This window comes from Myotis nattereri (genome assembly GCF_964212035.1).
Source record: "Myotis nattereri genome assembly, chromosome: X".
NCBI lineage: Eukaryota > Metazoa > Chordata > Mammalia > Chiroptera > Vespertilionidae > Myotis > Myotis nattereri.
Window position 1 is genome coordinate 146,036,172 of NC_138078.1, and position 17,576 is coordinate 146,053,747.

Sequence of the window (17,576 nt, forward strand, 5' to 3'; positions counted from 1 at the left end):
CTGCACAGCAGTTTTCATCCTTGGCTACACACTGGGATCACCGTGGGGCCCTCCCGAGATGGGTTGATTTACTTGGTCTGGGGCGCTGCCTGGGCATCAGGATTGTTTTCGACTCCCCAAGTGAGTCCAATGTCCGCCAACGCTGAGAACCACTGATGAAGCACCCCACGCCATTTGGAAAGCCCCGGGACAGGAGGCCATGTCCTCGCCCCTCAGAGCACCCTCAGTCTATGCCTTGTCCAGGAAGCCCTGCCTGCACCCTGACCCTCACCTCCTGGGTCCTCCACCCACCAGTGCACTGACCCTCATTTTCTTGCTGCCCCCAGAAGGTCAGCAAGCGGGCAGGTGCCCAGTGCACCAACTGCCAGGCAACCATCGCGGCAGTGTGGCGGCTGAATGCCAATAGAGACCCCGTGTGCAATGCCTGCGGCCTTTATTACAAGCGACACCAGGTGTGCCCTGCCTCTTGGAGCCTGCCCCCTGCACCTCCATCCCGCTAACCTGGCCTTCCTTCTCCTTTTCCTTTCCTGTATTCTTCCTATCTCCCTTTCTCTCTTCTCCCTGTTATTCTACTCCCTCCTCCTTCCCTATCACCCTTCTCTTCTCTACACCTTCATCTCCTCCCTGCCTGTCTTTTCCCTCCTGCTCCCTTCTCTCTCCTCCATTTCTCATTTCCTTCCCCCTCCCCTCCAGCCATCAGCTAGTCCTATGGCTAGAGGCTCCCTCAGCCTTTCCATTGCTTAGGGCCTCACAAGCTCATGACTCCTTAGGGCATTATCTGGGCCACAGCTGGGGCCTGCTCCCCTAGTCCTTGACCCAGTTCCTGACTCTGAAGGAGTGGGGTGGAAAGGGTGTCCCTGGTGGAGACACAGAGGCAGATGTCTGAGGTCGGGGAACACTCATGGCCTCTCTTTCATCAGGTGAACCGACCACGGACCGTGCAGAAGGGTGGTATAAAGTCTAGAAAACCCAGGCCATCACAGAAAGAAAAGAAGCCAGTGTCAAGCCTGGGAGGCACTGGACCAGGTGATGCTCCGGCTGGTGGCTTCATGGTGGTGGCTGGGGGCAGCGATGGTGGGAATTGTGGGGAAGTGGCCTCAGGCTTGACATTGGGCCCACCTGGTACTGCCCATCTCTACCAAGGCCTGGGCCCCGGGGTGCTGTCAGAACCTGTCAGTCACCTCATGCCTTTCCCCGGGCCCCTGTTGGGTTCACCCACAGGCTCCTTCCCCACAGGCCCCATGCCTCCCACCACCACCAGCGCTGTGGAGGCACCACTCAGCCCATGAGGACACAGAGCATGACTCAGAGCAGAGGAAGGGTCCCTCTCCGCGTGGAGCCAGCAGTCTCTCTACAACCCAACCTCTGGGCCCCCCACAGCTCTTGGTCTGGGCCATCAATGATTTGTAAAATAAATCATCAGAGTCCTGAAGTTGGAGGTGTGAGTCTGAGTGGGACTGAATAAAGAGCCGTGGTAGGAGGGGTGTGCAACGGTGCCTGTGGTTCTCTGGTGATGGCGTGTCACCCTTCATGATAGTGGGTTATGATGTGCAAGTATAAGAGTGTACTAGTATGTGAGACCACGTGTGCCAGCAACCAGGGTGTATGATATGGCGTGTACATGCACACATCATGGGCAGAGACTGTGTAGTGGCCGACTGCTCTGTGGGGTGGTGACCATGGGGGTGAGGTTCTGAGAGATGGTGTGCACGACATGAGGCAACTGTGAGAAACGGGGCACCAGTGACTGTATGAGAGGACGTGGGGGTATGTGTGCAACGGGGTGTGCTGAGGCAACATGTGAGGCTATGCTCATGTGATTGTGCACCATGCAGGGTGGTTCTGAGGCGGTGCGACAGCATGTGTACCAGGCACAGCATTTGCTCAATAAACATTTCCGGGATGCTCACCAAGGGCTGTGTAGGACGGAATGTGGAGACCTAGCAGTGTGACCTGAGGTACTGCGTGTCAGGAGGTCTTTGTGGGTCTGGCAAGGGCAGCACTTGTGTGCAAGCACGTGTATGTGAGCGTATCGCACATCCTGTGCCCTGTCACAGTGCCTCCGAGTGGCTGACAGCGTGAGCAGCTCTGTACACTTGTTTGTGGAGGTATCAATATATACAATTTCAGTCTGTAAGTTAGGGACCCACCTCCAGGGGACAGAAGACATGTTCAGGACAGGAACGGGAGGCCAAGATTGGGGCTGGAAAGACAGCCAGCAAGAAGGGCAGAAGGCCAGTCTGGGACCGTGGGGTTGTCCATGGGCCCTCCTGACACTCATCTCTTATCTCTCTCAGCCCAGCTCGGCCTGCAGCCCTGTGGGAAATGGTAGAGAAGGAGGGGGAGATTAGGAGAACAGAATAACCTCTAGGGGGAATATTTAGACCCCGGGGGGGATCTCCCCACAGTGCCAACTCCCTCCCCAACACACCCCTTCACCTGGGTGAACTGCTCCCCCTAAAGTGGAATCTGTTCTTCCATGGAACAAACCCTCACATCGGAGCATGCGTGGAGTCAGGTGACATCCTAACCCAGACAGGTTAAGCGTCTCTCCCAAGGCCACACAGCTGGTGGCACAGGGCTGAGCCAGGCTCCGTGGTGTAGCCTCCACCCTGCAACCAGCACCGTTTCCTGAGTGCTCACTGTGGTCAACAACAGCTGGAAGGCTCAGGTGCTTTCCTTCATGAACACCTGAAAAAATACTCTAGTCCGGCTGGTGTGGCTCAGTGGTTGAGCATCAACCCATGAACCATGAGGACATGGTTGGATTCTTGATCATGGCACATGCCCAGGTTGCAGGCTCGAACCCCAGTGAGGTGCATGTAGGAGGCAGCCGATCCATGAATCTCTCTCATCACTGATGTTTCTATCTCTCTCTCCCTCTCCTTTCCTCTTTGAAATCAATAAAAATATGTGTGTGTGTTTGTGTTTTTTTTTTTTAAAGAAAGCCCCATCTTTAAACTCTTTGGGAATCCTGATTAAGTTCAGGAGCCTTGCTTACATTGTTGACAATGGCCCCGGATGTCACTTTGCACAACAATCCCTACCTCACGCCCCACCCCGCAGAGTCCACAGGAACCTGTGATCCAACTCTCAACATGAACCACAGTCTTGAACTTACATGGAAAATCCTTTCCTGAACCTGTGGTGAGGCGCCTGTCCTGACCCCCTGCTTTAAGTCCAGACCTCATCCTATACAGGCATCTACAGCCTCACCTGGCACAGGACCCCCTGCCCAAACACTGTACAGCAAGTATGTCAAACTTGTGGCCCGCAGGCCGCATGCACCCACAACAAATATTGTTGCAGCCCAGCCAATATAACGGTATGTAAGAAACGTTTTAATAAAAATTTCATAACCTACCAATGGCATATTTCACAGACCTAGAACGAACTCTCCAAAAATTCATCTGGAATAAAAAAAGACCCCGTCGCCGAAACCGGTTTGGCTCAGTGGATAGAGCGTCAACCTGCGGACTGAGAGGTCCCGGGTTCGATTCCGGTCAAGGGCATGTACCTGGGTTGGGGGCACATCCCCGGTGGGGGATGTGCAGGAGGCAGCTGATTGATGTTTCTCTCTCATCGATGTTTCTAACTCTCTCTATCTCTCTCCCTTCCTCTCTGTGAAAAATCAATAAAATATATTTTTTAACAACAACAACAAAAAAAGACCCCGAATAGCTGCAGCGATCCTGAGAAAGAACAAAGCAGGTGGGATCGCAATACCTGATATCAAGCTGTATTACAAAGCCACTGTTCTCAAAACTGCCTGGTACTGGCACAAGAACAGACATACAGATCAATGGAATAGAATAGAGAGCCCAGAAATCGACCTGAACCAATGTGCTCAATTAATATTTGACAAAGGAGGCGAGAACATACAATGGAGTCAAGACAGTCTCTTCAATAAATGGTGTTGGGACAATTGGACAGATACATGCAAGAAAATGAGACTAGACCACCAACTTACACCATACACAAAAATAAACTCAAAATGGATAAAGGACTTAAATGTAAGACAGGAAACCATAAAAATACTAGAGGAATCCAAAGGCAACAAAATCTCAGACATATGCCAAAGCAATTTCTTCACCGATACAGCGCCTAGGGCACTTGAAACTAAAGAGAAAATGAACAAATGGGACTACATCAAATTAAAAGCTTCTGCACAGCAAAAGAAACCATCAACAAAACAAGAAAGCCCACTGCATGGGAGAACATATTTGCCAATGTTATCACCGATAAGGGTTTAATCTCCAACATTTATAAGGAACTCATACAACTTAACAAAAGGAAGATAAACAATCCAATCAAAAAATGGGCAAAGGACCTAAATGGACACTTTTCAAAAGAGGACATTCAGAAAGCCAAGAGACATATGAAAACATGCTCAAAGTCACTAATCATCCGAGAGATGCAAATCAAAACAACAGTGAGGTACCATCTCACACCTGTCAGACTGGCAATCATCAACAAATCAACAAACGACAAGTGCTGGAGAGGATGTGGAGAAAAAGGAACCCTCGTGCACTGCTGGTGGGAATGCAGACTGGTGCAGCCACTATGGAAGACAGTATGGAGTTTCCTCAAAAAGGTAAAAATGGAATTCCCATTTGACCCCGTGATCCCACTTCTAGGAGTATATCCCAAGAAACCAGAAACACCAGTCAGAAAGGATATATGCACCCCTATGTTCATAGCAGCACAATTCACCATAGCTAAGATCTGGAAACAGCTTAAGTGCCCACCAGTAGATGAATGGATTAGAAAACAGTGGTACATCTACATGATGGAATACTATGCTGCTCTAAAAAGGAAGGAACTCTTACCATTTGCAACAGCATGGATGGAACTGGAGAGCATTATGCTAAGTGAAATAAGCCAGTCAATGAAGGAAAAATACCACATGATCTCACTCATTTATGGATAATAAAGACCATTATAAACTTATGAACAAAAATAGATACAAAGGCAGAGCAGCCTCGAACAGACTGGCAAACTACAGCGAGAAGGCCGGGGAGGGTTGGGGGGCAGGAGGCAGGGGGGTAAGAGATCAACCGAAGGACTTGTATGCATGCATATAAGCATAACCAATGGACATAAGACACTGGGGGGTAGGGGAGGCCAGGGGATTGTCAAGGGCGGGGGGAAAAAATGGACACATATGTAATACCCTTTGTAATACTTTAAGCAATAAAACAATTAAGGAAAAAATTTTCATAACTTAATTTTTAGAATATCCTGTTATACATAACTAGAGGCCGGGTGCACAGGATTTGAGCACTGTTGGGGGGTGTGGCCTGTGGGGATCAGCCTGCTCATCCCAGTCTGCAGAGTGGCTGTGGACCCACCCTCTGAGTGGCTGCTCCCTGGTCTGGCATCTTCCGTGGCGCTGGAGCACTAGCTTCTCCAGGGGACCCGGTCAGGGCCAGGCTCAGGGACAATAGCACTGAGGCGGCCGAGTAGGCCTCAGTCCCACGGTGGCCATGAACCTACCTCCCAGCCTCCAGTCAGCCAAGCAGCACTCCCACTGTGGTAGTGCACGGACTCCCCAGGGGGCAGCTCCTGCGTTGAGCGTCTGCCCCCTGGGGGTCAGTGCATGTCATAGCCACTGGTCGATTGGTCGTTCCACCATTCGGTCTCTGGGCTTTTATTATACAGGATTATGAATACCGAACTACAACATTCACTAATGACTGATTACTATAATTGTGTTGCATTCATTTTCCTTACGTACCTTATGTGCAGGTGCACCATTTCTCTCCACTGATACTAGCAGCACATATTTTAGCGGCCGGTTGCCACATCATTAGTCTTGTACTGACTTGTTTGGTGTGCATAACAGGAAATATTTTGCTTTCAGAGAAGAAGAAAAATAGATTTGCATTACGCTTATAAATTTGTGCAGTTATTCAGTGTCTGGTAAGTTAATGTTCAAGAAAAAATATTACTTTTTCTTAAAATGTTCTATTATTTTATGTTAACAATGACTCATTTATTTCAACCCTTTGTAATCAGCATGTCTCTATCGAAATAATCCTATGTTCCTATGAAAATTGAAGGTTTTGTGTGTGTTTTTTGCGGCCCACATAAACTTAAACCTTGTTTATTTGGCCCGTGATAGCCTTTGAGTTTGACATACTTGCTGTACAGGGCTTACTGACCTAATCCTGTCCTTACTCCATGGCCTACAGGAAGCCTAGCCTATAACAGTGCTGGAGCCTATAACCGAATTCTGCAGAAACCTTTCCCTGACTTCCAACAGAAATCCGTAACTTGACCCGTTTCAGGAATCTCGGATCTGATCGTTCATAGGAACCCCTAAACTTGCCCTCTGGAAACACCCTCCTGACCCTGTATAGGAAGCCCTGATGTGACTCCCTCTGACAGCCTTGGTCTGGAAGCCTTGCCCTCACCTTGTACAGGAGCCACTGTCTTGACTGTGGCTAGTGGCCACCACATGAAACAGCGTAGCTCTGGGGAGTCTACAGAATCCTGTAGCAGGCACTGCTATAGGCCTTTCAACCCTGCTCCCCTTTCTTCCTGACTCACTCACTTTCCCAGCCTCCCTTGCAATGACAGGTGGACATGTGACAGTTCTGATCAATCGAGTGAGCAGAGTGGCATATGCAACTTCCAGGCCTGGCCCATAGGAACCTCTCATGGGCCCTCTTATGAGCACTGGCTGGTGTTCTCAGTGGTTAGAGCATGGGCTTGTGCACCGAAGGGTCTCGGGTTTGATTCCCAGACAAGGGCATGCAGCTGGGTTTAGGTTGGATCCCCAGCCCCAGTTGGAGCACATGCAGGCAGCGGCTGCACTGGCTATCCTGGCAGGGTTCCATGTTGCTGGGGTTGCCATGGAGACCCATAGCTAGGGTAGAATCTCACAAAGAAGCCATCTTAGAAATGGCCAGAAGCCTTCACGAGGCTATGTGGGTCACGTTCCCTGTGTATGTGCAGACCTGGGAACGTACATCCCCAGACTGCCTCATTGGGAATGAATACGGTAAGGAGGTGGGGGTGACCCTAGTTGAGTGGCCCATGGGGCTCCACAAAGTTATGCTAAAAGCCCATTGGGAAAAGGCTGCTGGTGACTGCAGCTGCCAGAGTGACCAGTGGGGCTCAGACCCAGGAGTCACCCAATGGCCAGCAGCTGCTCTGGCAACCTATGGGAAGGAAGGTGGGAAGGCTGGCCACCATGTGGGGCTGTTGGGAATCACTGCATCTTGAAAGCAGGATGGCTTCAGACCTTCTGTTCCCTTCTTTCTTCCTTCCCATACCCACCCACACCCCAAACAGTCTTCCAGGTTAATGCATGCCTCTGCTGTCTGGAGGGGACCCCAGGAGGCTCAGCATACACCAGCTGGGCCTATGGCAGCACGGGGCTGTACCCTCCCGCAACTGTGAGCCCCACCTGGGAGTACATCGATCCCCAGGCCTTAGAAGATTCCGATGCAAGAGGCACCTTCCTAGAGAACATCAGGACACAGCGACTGCGTCCGGACCTGTTGGCGCTGGGGCCTGCGGTGCCTTCCTCCATCCCTGTCCCCAGCAGTGCCTACGGGCCCCCCGACTTTCCTAGGAGCTTCTTTCCTCCAACCAGAAGCACCCCCAATCCAGCGGTCTATTCCTCCCCCAACCTCCAAGGAACCCTACCCCTGTCCACCTGTGGTGAGGCTCCCCCAAAGGGACAGGGAGGTTGAGGAGGGGGATGGGGTCCAAGGCAAAGTTGGGCTGAGCCTGGTCCCTCTTGCCCCCTGTCCACCTCACCAGAGCCCTGGGATTGTGCGCCATGCAGGGTGGTTCTGAGAAGGTGTGACAGCATGTGTACCAGGCACAGCGAAAGTCCGGCAGAGCGAAAGTCCGGCAGAGCGAAAGCCGCTCCACAGTGCCACCTGTGCAATGCCGGTGGTCAGACGATGACTAGGCAGAACAAGCCCCAAAGGCGCCGGGTAAGAGCCCAGGCCGGCCTCCCCTCACCCAGGTACCCTGTTCTCACTCCGGGCAGGGATCTCTGCCCTCACACTCTATGAGAACCCACATCCCCCCTCCCTGCCCCATCCACTCAGGGACCCAGCTCTGTACTGGAGTGTCTACCCTCAGCCCACCCTCGGGCTGCAAGCAGGCACGCCGTCCACTCCCTGCACAGCAGTTTTCATCCTTGGCTACACACTGGGATCACCGTGGGGCCCTCCCGAGATGGGTTGATTTACTTGGTCTGGGGCGCTGCCTGGGCATCAGGATTGTTTTCGACTCCCCAAGTGAGTCCAACGTCCGCCAACGCTGAGAACCACTGATGAAGCACCCCACGCCATTTGGAAAGCCCCGGGACAGGAGGCCATGTCCTCGCCCCTCAGAGCACCCTCAGTCTATGCCTTGTCCAGGAAGCCCTGCCTGCACCCTGACCCTCACCTCCTGGGTCCTCCACCCACCAGTGCACTGACCCTCATTTTCTTGCTGCCCCCAGAAGGTCAGCAAGCGGGCAGGTGCCCAGTGCACCAACTGCCAGGCAACCATCGCGGCAGTGTGGCGGCTGAATGCCAATAGAGACCCCGTGTGCAATGCCTGCGGCCTTTATTACAAGCGACACCAGGTGTGCCCTGCCTCTTGGAGCCTGCCCCCTGCACCTCCATCCCGCTAACCTGGCCTTCCTTCTCCTTTTCCTTTCCTGTATTCTTCCTATCTCCCTTTCTCTCTTCTCCCTGTTATTCTACTCCCTCCTCCTTCCCTATCACCCTTCTCTTCTCTACACCTTCATCTCCTCCCTGCCTGTCTTTTCCCTCCTGCTCCCTTCTCTCTCCTCCATTTCTCATTTCCTTCCCCCTCCCCTCCAGCCATCAGCTAGTCCTATGGCTAGAGGCTCCCTCAGCCTTTCCATTGCTTAGGGCCTCACAAGCTCATGACTCCTTAGGGCATTATCTGGGCCACAGCTGGGGCCTGCTCCCCTAGTCCTTGACCCAGTTCCTGACTCTGAAGGAGTGGGGTGGAAAGGGTGTCCCTGGTGGAGACACAGAGGCAGATGTCTGAGGTCGGGGAACACTCATGGCCTCTCTTTCATCAGGTGAACCGACCACGGACCGTGCAGAAGGGTGGTATAAAGTCTAGAAAACCCAGGCCATCACAGAAAGAAAAGAAGCCAGTGTCAAGCCTGGGAGGCACTGGACCAGGTGATGCTCCGGCTGGTGGCTTCATGGTGGTGGCTGGGGGCAGCGATGGTGGGAATTGTGGGGAAGTGGCCTCAGGCTTGACATTGGGCCCACCTGGTACTGCCCATCTCTACCAAGGCCTGGGCCCCGGGGTGCTGTCAGAACCTGTCAGTCACCTCATGCCTTTCCCCGGGCCCCTGTTGGGTTCACCCACAGGCTCCTTCCCCACAGGCCCCATGCCTCCCACCACCACCAGCGCTGTGGAGGCACCACTCAGCCCATGAGGACACAGAGCATGACTCAGAGCAGAGGAAGGGTCCCTCTCCGCGTGGAGCCAGCAGTCTCTCTACAACCCAACCTCTGGGCCCCCCACAGCTCTTGGTCTGGGCCATCAATGATTTGTAAAATAAATCATCAGAGTCCTGAAGTTGGAGGTGTGAGTCTGAGTGGGACTGAATAAAGAGCCGTGGTAGGAGGGGTGTGCAACGGTGCCTGTGGTTCTCTGGTGATGGCGTGTCACCCTTCATGATAGTGGGTTATGATGTGCAAGTATAAGAGTGTACTAGTATGTGAGACCACGTGTGCCAGCAACCAGGGTGTATGATATGGCGTGTACATGCACACATCATGGGCAGAGACTGTGTAGTGGCCGACTGCTCTGTGGGGTGGTGACCATGGGGGTGAGGTTCTGAGAGATGGTGTGCACGACATGAGGCAACTGTGAGAAACGGGGCACCAGTGACTGTATGAGAGGACGTGGGGGTATGTGTGCAACGGGGTGTGCTGAGGCAACATGTGAGGCTATGCTCATGTGATTGTGCACCATGCAGGGTGGTTCTGAGGCGGTGCGACAGCATGTGTACCAGGCACAGCATTTGCTCAATAAACATTTCCGGGATGCTCACCAAGGGCTGTGTAGGACGGAATGTGGAGACCTAGCAGTGTGACCTGAGGTACTGCGTGTCAGGAGGTCTTTGTGGGTCTGGCAAGGGCAGCACTTGTGTGCAAGCACGTGTATGTGAGCGTATCGCACATCCTGTGCCCTGTCACAGTGCCTCCGAGTGGCTGACAGCGTGAGCAGCTCTGTACACTTGTTTGTGGAGGTATCAATATATACAATTTCAGTCTGTAAGTTAGGGACCCACCTCCAGGGGACAGAAGACATGTTCAGGACAGGAACGGGAGGCCAAGATTGGGGCTGGAAAGACAGCCAGCAAGAAGGGCAGAAGGCCAGTCTGGGACCGTGGGGTTGTCCATGGGCCCTCCTGACACTCATCTCTTATCTCTCTCAGCCCAGCTCGGCCTGCAGCCCTGTGGGAAATGGTAGAGAAGGAGGGGGAGATTAGGAGAACAGAATAACCTCTAGGGGGAATATTTAGACCCCGGGGGGGATCTCCCCACAGTGCCAACTCCCTCCCCAACACACCCCTTCACCTGGGTGAACTGCTCCCCCTAAAGTGGAATCTGTTCTTCCATGGAACAAACCCTCACATCGGAGCATGCGTGGAGTCAGGTGACATCCTAACCCAGACAGGTTAAGCGTCTCTCCCAAGGCCACACAGCTGGTGGCACAGGGCTGAGCCAGGCTCCGTGGTGTAGCCTCCACCCTGCAACCAGCACCGTTTCCTGAGTGCTCACTGTGGTCAACAACAGCTGGAAGGCTCAGGTGCTTTCCTTCATGAACACCTGAAAAAATACTCTAGTCCGGCTGGTGTGGCTCAGTGGTTGAGCATCAACCCATGAACCATGAGGACATGGTTGGATTCTTGATCATGGCACATGCCCAGGTTGCAGGCTCGAACCCCAGTGAGGTGCATGTAGGAGGCAGCCGATCCATGAATCTCTCTCATCACTGATGTTTCTATCTCTCTCTCCCTCTCCTTTCCTCTTTGAAATCAATAAAAATATGTGTGTGTGTTTGTTTGTTTTTTTTTTAAAGAAAGCCCCATCTTTAAACTCTTTGGGAATCCTGATTAAGTTCAGGAGCCTTGCTTACATTGTTGACAATGGCCCCGGATGTCACTTTGCACAACAATCCCTACCTCACGCCCCACCCCGCAGAGTCCACAGGAACCTGTGATCCAACTCTCAACATGAACCACAGTCTTGAACTTACATGGAAAATCCTTTCCTGAACCTGTGGTGAGGCGCCTGTCCTGACCCCCTGCTTTAAGTCCAGACCTCATCCTATACAGGCATCTACAGCCTCACCTGGCACAGGACCCCCTGCCCAAACACTGTACAGCAAGTATGTCAAACTTGTGGCCCGCAGGCCGCATGCACCCACAACAAATATTGTTGCAGCCCAGCCAATATAACGGTATGTAAGAAACGTTTTAATAAAAATTTCATAACCTACCAATGGCATATTTCACAGACCTAGAACGAACTCTCCAAAAATTCATCTGGAATAAAAAAAGACCCCGTCGCCGAAACCGGTTTGGCTCAGTGGATAGAGCGTCAACCTGCGGACTGAGAGGTCCCGGGTTCGATTCCGGTCAAGGGCATGTACCTGGGTTGGGGGCACATCCCCGGTGGGGGATGTGCAGGAGGCAGCTGATTGATGTTTCTCTCTCATCGATGTTTCTAACTCTCTCTATCTCTCTCCCTTCCTCTCTGTGAAAAATCAATAAAATATATTTTTTAACAACAACAACAAAAAAAGACCCCGAATAGCTGCAGCGATCCTGAGAAAGAACAAAGCAGGTGGGATCGCAATACCTGATATCAAGCTGTATTACAAAGCCACTGTTCTCAAAACTGCCTGGTACTGGCACAAGAACAGACATACAGATCAATGGAATAGAATAGAGAGCCCAGAAATCGACCTGAACCAATGTGCTCAATTAATATTTGACAAAGGAGGCGAGAACATACAATGGAGTCAAGACAGTCTCTTCAATAAATGGTGTTGGGACAATTGGACAGATACATGCAAGAAAATGAGACTAGACCACCAACTTACACCATACACAAAAATAAACTCAAAATGGATAAAGGACTTAAATGTAAGACAGGAAACCATAAAAATACTAGAGGAATCCAAAGGCAACAAAATCTCAGACATATGCCAAAGCAATTTCTTCACCGATACAGCGCCTAGGGCACTTGAAACTAAAGAGAAAATGAACAAATGGGACTACATCAAATTAAAAGCTTCTGCACAGCAAAAGAAACCATCAACAAAACAAGAAAGCCCACTGCATGGGAGAACATATTTGCCAATGTTATCACCGATAAGGGTTTAATCTCCAACATTTATAAGGAACTCATACAACTTAACAAAAGGAAGATAAACAATCCAATCAAAAAATGGGCAAAGGACCTAAATGGACACTTTTCAAAAGAGGACATTCAGAAAGCCAAGAGACATATGAAAACATGCTCAAAGTCACTAATCATCCGAGAGATGCAAATCAAAACAACAGTGAGGTACCATCTCACACCTGTCAGACTGGCAATCATCAACAAATCAACAAACGACAAGTGCTGGAGAGGATGTGGAGAAAAAGGAACCCTCGTGCACTGCTGGTGGGAATGCAGACTGGTGCAGCCACTATGGAAGACAGTATGGAGTTTCCTCAAAAAGGTAAAAATGGAATTCCCATTTGACCCCGTGATCCCACTTCTAGGAGTATATCCCAAGAAACCAGAAACACCAGTCAGAAAGGATATATGCACCCCTATGTTCATAGCAGCACAATTCACCATAGCTAAGATCTGGAAACAGCTTAAGTGCCCACCAGTAGATGAATGGATTAGAAAACAGTGGTACATCTACATGATGGAATACTATGCTGCTCTAAAAAGGAAGGAACTCTTACCATTTGCAACAGCATGGATGGAACTGGAGAGCATTATGCTAAGTGAAATAAGCCAGTCAATGAAGGAAAAATACCACATGATCTCACTCATTTATGGATAATAAAGACCATTATAAACTTATGAACAAAAATAGATACAAAGGCAGAGCAGCCTCGAACAGACTGGCAAACTACAGCGAGAAGGCCGGGGAGGGTTGGGGGGCAGGAGGCAGGGGGGTAAGAGATCAACCGAAGGACTTGTATGCATGCATATAAGCATAACCAATGGACATAAGACACTGGGGGGTAGGGGAGGCCAGGGGATTGTCAAGGGCGGGGGGAAAAAATGGACACATATGTAATACCCTTTGTAATACTTTAAGCAATAAAACAATTAAGGAAAAAATTTTCATAACTTAATTTTTAGAATATCCTGTTATACATAACTAGAGGCCGGGTGCACAGGATTTGAGCACTGTTGGGGGGTGTGGCCTGTGGGGATCAGCCTGCTCATCCCAGTCTGCAGAGTGGCTGTGGACCCACCCTCTGAGTGGCTGCTCCCTGGTCTGGCATCTTCCGTGGCGCTGGAGCACTAGCTTCTCCAGGGGACCCGGTCAGGGCCAGGCTCAGGGACAATAGCACTGAGGCGGCCGAGTAGGCCTCAGTCCCACGGTGGCCATGAACCTACCTCCCAGCCTCCAGTCAGCCAAGCAGCACTCCCACTGTGGTAGTGCACGGACTCCCCAGGGGGCAGCTCCTGCGTTGAGCGTCTGCCCCCTGGGGGTCAGTGCATGTCATAGCCACTGGTCGATTGGTCGTTCCACCATTCGGTCTCTGGGCTTTTATTATACAGGATTATGAATACCGAACTACAACATTCACTAATGACTGATTACTATAATTGTGTTGCATTCATTTTCCTTACGTACCTTATGTGCAGGTGCACCATTTCTCTCCACTGATACTAGCAGCACATATTTTAGCGGCCGGTTGCCACATCATTAGTCTTGTACTGACTTGTTTGGTGTGCATAACAGGAAATATTTTGCTTTCAGAGAAGAAGAAAAATAGATTTGCATTACGCTTATAAATTTGTGCAGTTATTCAGTGTCTGGTAAGTTAATGTTCAAGAAAAAATATTACTTTTTCTTAAAATGTTCTATTATTTTATGTTAACAATGACTCATTTATTTCAACCCTTTGTAATCAGCATGTCTCTATCGAAATAATCCTATGTTCCTATGAAAATTGAAGGTTTTGTGTGTGTTTTTTGCGGCCCACATAAACTTAAACCTTGTTTATTTGGCCCGTGATAGCCTTTGAGTTTGACATACTTGCTGTACAGGGCTTACTGACCTAATCCTGTCCTTACTCCATGGCCTACAGGAAGCCTAGCCTATAACAGTGCTGGAGCCTATAACCGAATTCTGCAGAAACCTTTCCCTGACTTCCAACAGAAATCCGTAACTTGACCCGTTTCAGGAATCTCGGATCTGATCGTTCATAGGAACCCCTAAACTTGCCCTCTGGAAACACCCTCCTGACCCTGTATAGGAAGCCCTGATGTGACTCCCTCTGACAGCCTTGGTCTGGAAGCCTTGCCCTCACCTTGTACAGGAGCCACTGTCTTGACTGTGGCTAGTGGCCACCACATGAAACAGCGTAGCTCTGGGGAGTCTACAGAATCCTGTAGCAGGCACTGCTATAGGCCTTTCAACCCTGCTCCCCTTTCTTCCTGACTCACTCACTTTCCCAGCCTCCCTTGCAATGACAGGTGGACATGTGACAGTTCTGATCAATCGAGTGAGCAGAGTGGCATATGCAACTTCCAGGCCTGGCCCATAGGAACCTCTCATGGGCCCTCTTATGAGCACTGGCTGGTGTTCTCAGTGGTTAGAGCATGGGCTTGTGCACCGAAGGGTCTCGGGTTTGATTCCCAGACAAGGGCATGCAGCTGGGTTTAGGTTGGATCCCCAGCCCCAGTTGGAGCACATGCAGGCAGCGGCTGCACTGGCTATCCTGGCAGGGTTCCATGTTGCTGGGGTTGCCATGGAGACCCATAGCTAGGGTAGAATCTCACAAAGAAGCCATCTTAGAAATGGCCAGAAGCCTTCACGAGGCTATGTGGGTCACGTTCCCTGTGTATGTGCAGACCTGGGAACGTACATCCCCAGACTGCCTCATTGGGAATGAATACGGTAAGGAGGTGGGGGTGACCCTAGTTGAGTGGCCCATGGGGCTCCACAAAGTTATGCTAAAAGCCCATTGGGAAAAGGCTGCTGGTGACTGCAGCTGCCAGAGTGACCAGTGGGGCTCAGACCCAGGAGTCACCCAATGGCCAGCAGCTGCTCTGGCAACCTATGGGAAGGAAGGTGGGAAGGCTGGCCACCATGTGGGGCTGTTGGGAATCACTGCATCTTGAAAGCAGGATGGCTTCAGACCTTCTGTTCCCTTCTTTCTTCCTTCCCATACCCACCCACACCCCAAACAGTCTTCCAGGTTAATGCATGCCTCTGCTGTCTGGAGGGGACCCCAGGAGGCTCAGCATACACCAGCTGGGCCTATGGCAGCACGGGGCTGTACCCTCCCGCAACTGTGAGCCCCACCTGGGAGTACATCGATCCCCAGGCCTTAGAAGATTCCTATGCAAGAGGCACCTTCCTAGAGAACATCAGGACACAGCGACTGCGTCCGGACCTGTTGGCGCTGGGGCCTGCGGTGCCTTCCTCCATCCCTGTCCCCAGCAGTGCCTACGGGCCCCCCGACTTTCCTAGGAGCTTCTTTCCTCCAACCAGAAGCACCCCCAATCCAGCGGTCTATTCCTCCCCCAACCTCCAAGGAACCCTACCCCTGTCCACCTGTGGTGAGGCTCCCCCAAAGGGACAGGGAGGTTGAGGAGGGGGATGGGGTCCAAGGCAAAGTTGGGCTGAGCCTGGTCCCTCTTGCCCCCTGTCCACCTCACCAGAGCCCTGGGATTGTGCGCCATGCAGGGTGGTTCTGAGAAGGTGTGACAGCATGTGTACCAGGCACAGCGAAAGTCCGGCAGAGCGAAAGTCCGGCAGAGCGAAAGCCGCTCCACAGTGCCACCTGTGCAATGCCGGTGGTCAGACGATGACTAGGCAGAACAAGCCCCAAAGGCGCCGGGTAAGAGCCCAGGCCGGCCTCCCCTCACCCAGGTACTCTGTTCTCACTCCGGGCAGGGATCTCTGCCCTCACACTCTATGAGAACCCACATGCCCCCTCCCTGCCCCATCCACTCAGGGACCCAGCTCTGTACTGGAGTGTCTACCCTCAGCCCACCCTCGGGCTGCAAGCAGGCACGCCGTCCACTCCCTGCACAGCAGTTTTCATCCTTGGCTACACACTGGGATCACCGTGGGGCCCTCCCGAGATGGGTTGATTTACTTGGTCTGGGGCGCTGCCTGGGCATCAGGATTGTTTTCGACTCCCCAAGTGAGTCCAACGTCCGCCAACGCTGAGAACCACTGATGAAGCACCCCACGCCATTTGGAAAGCCCCGGGACAGGAGGCCATGTCCTCGCCCCTCAGAGCACCCTCAGTCTATGCCTTGTCCAGGAAGCCCTGCCTGCACCCTGACCCTCACCTCCTGGGTCCTCCACCCACCAGTGCACTGACCCTCATTTTCTTGCTGCCCCCAGAAGGTCAGCAAGCGGGCAGGTGCCCAGCGCACCAACTGCCAGACAACCATCGCGGCAGTGTGGCGGCTGAATGCCAATAGAGACCCCGTGTGCAATGCCTGCGGCCTTTATTACAAGCGACACCAGGTGTGCCCTGCCTCTTGGAGCCTGCCCCCTGCACCTCCATCCCGCTAACCTGGCCTTCCTTCTCCTTTTCCTTTCCTGTATTCTTCCTATCTCCCTTTCTCTCTTCTCCCTGTTATTCTACTCCCTCCTCCTTCCCTATCACCCTTCTCTTCTCTACACCTTCATCTCCTCCCTGCCTGTCTTTTCCCTCCTGCTCCCTTCTCTCTCCTCCATTTCTCATTTCCTTCCCCCTCCCCTCCAGCCATCAGCTAGTCCTATGGCTAGAGGCTCCCTCAGCCTTTCCATTGCTTAGGGCCTCACAAGCTCATGACTCCTTAGGGCATTATCTGGGCCACAGCTGGGGCCTGCTCCCCTAGTCCTTGACCCAGTTCCTGACTCTGAAGGAGTGGGGTGGAAAGGGTGTCCCTGGTGGAGACACAGAGGCAGATGTCTGAGGTCGGGGAACACTCATGGCCTCTCTTTCATCAGGTGAACCGACCACGGACCGTGCAGAAGGGTGGTATAAAGTCTAGAAAACCCAGGCCATCACAGAAAGAAAAGAAGCCAGTGTCAAGCCTGGGAGGCACTGGACCAGGTGATGCTCCGGCTGGTGGCTTCATGGTGGTGGCTGGGGGCAGCGATGGTGGGAATTGTGGGGAAGTGGCCTCAGGCTTGACATTGGGCCCACCTGGTACTGCCCATCTCTACCAAGGCCTGGGCCCCGGGGTGCTGTCAGAACCTGTCAGTCACCTCATGCCTTTCCCCGGGCCCCTGTTGGGTTCACCCACAGGCTCCTTCCCCACAGGCCCCATGCCTCCCACCACCACCAGCGCTGTGGAGGCACCACTCAGCCCATGAGGACA

At 52.1% G+C, this 17,576-nt stretch overlaps 2 protein-coding genes across 2 annotated transcripts in view; both read left to right on the forward strand.

The window, feature by feature from the left end:
• LOC308511938 (erythroid transcription factor-like) overlaps positions 1–9,430 on the forward strand; it is a gene marked incomplete at both ends in the record, with an annotated part of 10,750 nt that extends 1,320 nt beyond the window's left edge. Inside the window, 2 exons of the mRNA XM_081081755.1 lie at positions 8,468–8,593; positions 9,062–9,430. Of these exons, the coding sequence (XP_080937881.1) occupies positions 8,468–8,593; positions 9,062–9,430 (495 nt within the window). The remainder of the gene's footprint in view (positions 1–8,467; positions 8,594–9,061) is intronic.
• An 11-nt stretch (positions 9,431–9,441) lies between these two features.
• Positions 9,442–17,571, forward strand: LOC308511939 (erythroid transcription factor-like; the record flags this gene model as incomplete). The annotated part of the gene is made up of 3 exons (XM_081081756.1): positions 9,442–9,462; positions 16,609–16,734; positions 17,203–17,571. 3 exons carry the CDS (start codon positions 9,442–9,444, stop codon positions 17,569–17,571), a joined length of 516 nt encoding a protein of 171 aa, XP_080937882.1.
• Between the last annotated feature and the right edge of the window lie 5 nt (positions 17,572–17,576).